General features: G+C 35.1%; 2 protein-coding genes across 2 annotated transcripts; one reads left to right on the plus strand and one right to left on the minus strand.

Moving 5' to 3' along the window:
- The first annotated feature begins 829 nt into the window (after positions 1-829).
- LOC118033954 (homeobox-leucine zipper protein HOX24) lies at positions 830-2066 on the plus strand. Its single transcript, XM_035039098.2, has 2 exons — positions 830-1358; positions 1475-2066. Exons 1-2 carry the CDS (start codon positions 1047-1049, stop codon positions 1751-1753), a joined length of 591 nt encoding a protein of 196 aa, XP_034894989.1. The 5' UTR covers positions 830-1046; the 3' UTR covers positions 1754-2066.
- Positions 2067-3050: 984 nt separating this feature from the next.
- LOC118033953 (mediator of RNA polymerase II transcription subunit 10b) lies at positions 3051-5041 on the minus strand. The gene is made up of 6 exons (XM_035039097.2): positions 4926-5041; positions 4210-4450; positions 4033-4113; positions 3836-3938; positions 3638-3727; positions 3051-3261 (listed from the first exon to the last, which is right to left on the minus strand). Exons 2-6 carry the CDS (start codon positions 4434-4436, stop codon positions 3190-3192), a joined length of 573 nt encoding a protein of 190 aa, XP_034894988.1. The 5' UTR covers positions 4437-4450; positions 4926-5041; the 3' UTR covers positions 3051-3189.
- Positions 5042-5253: the final 212 nt, after the last annotated feature.

Here is a 5253-nt window from a genome sequence, read left to right on the forward strand (position 1 = left end):
AATAAATTTTCGTATTGTCCTTTTGGTAATGCATCATGAGAACTGAATTTATAAGCGGTATCCCTTTTTTTTATAGAAAAAACAAAACAAAAACAGTACGATTAGATGCTTTTGGAGCTTTCTAGAGAGTAAATAGAAAGAGTTACTAACATGCTTTCAACAGCAGCATGATATCTGGACTGGAGAAATTATATATCGGGACGGTGGCGCAGCACGAGTTGAAGGTGACAGACAGAATTGAAGGGTGAACAGCGAATCTGGAAGAATCAGATATGATGTCGTTAGTACTAGGGGATCGGTCATGCACAATATTTCAACACGAAGCTAACATGTTTCCTATTTATGCACTCTCTCGTGTCCAAAAATCCAAATAATTGATTGATGATGATAAAACCCACAACTTGTCAGTGGCCACGTTAATCCGGCAACTTTCCAAAAGAAAAAGGATCATGCTGTGGGGCACCCCTTCTTTTGATCCCTCCCGCTGTGTTGCGAAACCATTGGTTCTTGATGGACACAAGGACAGCTTTAGAGTAAACTTTGTCTTCCGGCAATTGATCCAAAGCTGCCATTTTTTTCAAAAGAAAAATGGCTTTGTATCAACGTGGCAACCTAAGACTCTAAAACCCATGATGTTTTTTCCACGAGAAATGGACCTTCCCTGTCCCTGTAAATTTAAAGACTATAATAAAGGGATGATGATCTTAAGGCTCATGATCATTGAGCCGTTGAAGAGGGAGTTCAAAATCACATACACGGTAGATCAAGGATGGTGTCTAGGCCATATCGCCTTGTCAGCTTGAATGAAAGGAGTACAAAAATGTCGTCACCGCCACTAGCACAAAAATAGAGTAACAAGATGCTCATCTTCAAAGAGTACACGTACTATCGTATCAGGCCCACCTTATGGGATGCGTGTATAGACATGATCAGTTGCCTGACCATTTATTAGTTCACTAACCTTTTGCAAACAAAGGCTCACCAAAGCAATGTTAACAGAGAGATGAGACACCCCCAACAACAGCAGTAGAAAAAGTTATCAGGTAATGGATCCAGGCACGCACCCTTTATCAAGCATTCAAAAGAATGCATACAAGAGAAGGTTTACTGATGAACAAATCAAGTTCCTGGAATTCATGTTCGAGTCAGAATCAAGACCGGAGTCTCGGGTTAAACAGCAGCTGGCTAGTGAGCTTGGGCTAGAGCCTCGACAGGTTGCTATATGGTTTCAGAACAGGAGAGCTAGACTGAAGACTAAACAGATTGAGAAAGAGTACGGTGTACTGAAAGCAAGTTATGATGTTCTAGCATCTAGCTTTGAGTCCTTGAAAAGAGAGAAGCAGTCATTGATAATCCAGGTATCTTTCTTTCGTTGGACTATAGGCAGTTTTTTAAGTGTAGGGGTACCCTTGTGACTGAGCTTAAAATGTCTGGGATGCATTCCGACTCTAACAAGAGCTTTAATTTTCAACAGCTGCAGAAACTGAAAAACATGCATGTAAAGCAACATGGGAGCAGAAGTTGTGGAAACCAGCTCGGAAGCAGCCGTGATGGCAGATTTGAGAACAAGGATAGTGGCTCAGAATCAAAAGAGAAACCCAGCTCTCCATTGGATGGTAATGACAATGAAGAAAACAGGCCTTCGAGTGATAATAACAGCAGAAATACTGTGAACATGAGGGAGGAAATTGACATTTTGAACCACTCAGAACAAACAGACAACTCATCACAGTGGTGGGAGTTCTGGTCGTGATCACTAGAAGCACACTACCTCAAATGAATGAAGTATGAATAAGCACACGAGCATCTACATCGCGTAGCAAAAGTCCACTCGTATCCGATACCACCAGTTGTCTCTTAATCCAATCTTGATAAATTTTGTAATTCCAGGAGGAAGTTTGGTCAAGCGTCAAATGTATCCACTTTCTTAGTGTAATCAAATTGAGGACATGTACTCTTCGTAGGTACTAATGGGAAAAACAAATGAAGAAATACTTGAAGCAGAATCAAGTGCTTGTTAAAAAGAATTTATGTTATTAGCTAGAGATAAATAAATATTTTTTTTTCTTAATTGTATAGTGAAAATACCTAAATATACTTGATATTAAAAAAACTTAAACCTTCATCTTTTCAAATGGTTTTTTTTTTTTTTTTTACTATGATGTAAACTAAGGGGAAATTTGATATTTACTTAACTATAAAAAATAAAAATAAAAATTATAAGGCAAACTGAAACAGCAAAAATACCTTTGAAAAAAAAAAGCACAAGGGGGTGTTTTTGGTTTTTTACAATGTTTTTTTTTATATATATAATTATCATATCAGCTTAAGGCAATTTTGTATTTGATTAAAAAAAAAAAAAGCTGGACATGCATAATATAGGACACCAACAGATCATGGGAGGCAACTCCCGGCATCCAAAAAAACATTTCCACCATATCATGGGAAGCGACGGAAGTGGCATCGTGTCCCCAGCCTATTGGTGCGACATTTATTATTGGTGGTGGTCTTATATAGTATCAGTGGATTTCTTTTTTTTTCTTTTTCTTTTTCTTTTTCTCTTTACTCCCTTAAAACTTTTATTTGTTGACATTTGAACTTTACTCCTTATTCTTTTTATTTTTATTTTTTTTTGACTTGTCTCTTTTATAGAAATTTTATTTATTTATAATTTTATCCTTCAATCTTAATTTACTAAACATCATATTTTTCAATATAAACCTTATTCTTTGTATTGGTAATATGTTTTCTAATTTAATCCCCATTGTTTTTATTTTTAATTTTTTTCTTAATTTTTTTATAAAAATTATTATTCTTTTCAATTTCATCTTTAATTATAATACTATTTTTATTTTTATATTAATTTTCATCCTCATTCTTCTTAAATTTTTTATCCTCTGTTCTTTTTTTATCCCATTTCAGCATTTAAACATCATTTTTTACACACATGACAAAGCTCGGGCATCGAAGCTAATTAACTCTATATATCATGACAATCTACAAATCAAAGCATGGATTCGCAGTTGATGGCATATGTCAGACGTCAAAAATAGATCATAAATAGTCACATTCTTGCATTTAAGAAAATGGGCTAATACAACGTAATTTTGCACAGACTGCCTCCTATTGTTACATGGTGAAGTCAAGTTGGTCCAAAACAAAGAGTTTGAATCACAGTCGTGTGGCCCCTTAAAGCTCAGCTTTAACCTTCACATCTCCATTGGGTAATGAGCTTTGTGCTTGAGCAAGCCGTTTTGCTTCCTGCAAGATGTTAAGCTAAGTTCATATACAGGCTTAAAATGTGTTGTTTTAAGATTTTAATGCCAATGTAAGTAACTGATAGGTTAATAAACACTAGCAGGTTCAATAATCTCACTGTTCATCATAACTGAAAACATTACGGTTCTCTGTTACCCACCACAAAACATCTCATGCTTATGAATTTCTATTATCAAGCATCATTACTTGTCAGCAATCTAACCTTGAGAAACAAATTAAATGGAGATCTTTGCATGACAAATTTTAGTCTAGGCAGTCCCTTCTAACAAGAGAATATGGCTTTTGTTTCACATTAGAAGCAGAAAAATAGGCAAATTCAACTGAGAGATCCATCCAACATGCAGTAAATATAACTCACAGCAGCAGACATTGCACGTATCTCCCTGTATGATTCGACTTCATCTGGAAAAGTCTGCTCAAGTTCCTCCAGAAGATGCTTGCGTAAACTCTGCAAAATCAATGGATATATAATGAAGGCATAAATATCTAGTGGAATACATATTGCATGAATACATCCAGAGAAAACAACATATCATAATGGGAACCACAGAAATACCTTGAAGGCATCAGTTTTGCCTTTAGTGACTTGATTTTTCGCAATGCAGCTGTTTATAACATCCCTTGTGAATTCATCTGGATTCTTTCCATCATCAATCAAACTAAGCACAAAGCAATAAACTTGCTATCAGTTTGCAAAAGATGATAAGCTGAATTTGGCTCATCTCAAATAACAAATTACAAAGTTACACTCACTTCAGGACCTCCATGGGAACCTGAATGTTGCACTTTTCAGACAATTTAACCATATTGTCCAGCTCAGTAACAAGACCATTGCTGCAAAATCACATCTTTATATCATAAACCCTCTATCCACCAAAACACGATGCTATCAAATAACAACCTAAAACAAACAAATTGATAGAAAAGTACAGTCGTTGGAGAAGAGGAAGCTGTGAAGCAGTGTTGAATGAAGAGACCGTGAGGTAAAGCTGGTGAAGTAAACCAAGAGTCTTCTGGATGGAATTGATAACTTGGTTCAAATTCTGCTTTGGATCATCTACTGCCGTCGCTGCTGCTGTGTCATTCACTGCAGCAGCCAACATCCCATTTCCTCCACTCCCTCCAGTCCCCAGAGCAGTATTCTGCGACAAATCCATCTCAAACGACGCTCCTGTCGAAACAAAAACAAGAAATGGACCATAAAAACTACAGTCAAGAAATTAACAGAATTAAGCAAACAAATGATCAAACATGGCCTGTAAAAAATATAGGGTCACCTCAATTATTTTCAAAGCTTGAGAATTTCTCAGACAACCTTAATTAAAGTTCCAAACTTTACAAAAGAAACAAATCAATGAAAACAAACATGTGTGTTTAGAACATTGAACAACACAAAAGTTCCCTTAATTCGATATTTCAAATGCACCCAAAATCCAAACTAAACAACCCTCCAGCAAAAAGACAAAAAACTAATAATCTAGCTCCCTAATTAACTTATTATATTAGAACTAACCCAGATCATAAATTTTTAAAAAATAAACAATATAGTAAAAATTAAATAATTCCAAGCGAACCCAGATTGTGAAAGAAAACAGATAATCAAAAATTAACTTTAAAAAACAAATATTAAACTAAGATTGCTTTACCTGTTGAAAGTGGTAATGGGTCTCTGTCGCTTTTGGGTTTCTGCAGAGAGCGCGTTCTGCCGAGAAGGAAATAAGAGTTAATTTACTTTCATGTGTTTTATATGCCTGGATTACACCTGTCTTTAATGAACGACACGTTGCTCGTATGACTAGGTTTTCTACTTCTCTTTATGATCTATGTTTGGGCCTAATTATAATAATGGGCTTAAATTATAATAAGCTAATTTCATTCATTAAAAAAAGTGATAATAATTATTTTTAAATTATTTTTATTTTAAAATAATATTTTTTTATTTTTTAACAATTACTTTTAACATCAGTGCATTAA

Source organism: Populus alba, chromosome 1, assembly GCF_005239225.2.
Source record: "Populus alba chromosome 1, ASM523922v2, whole genome shotgun sequence".
Taxonomy (NCBI): Eukaryota; Viridiplantae; Streptophyta; class Magnoliopsida; order Malpighiales; family Salicaceae; genus Populus; species Populus alba.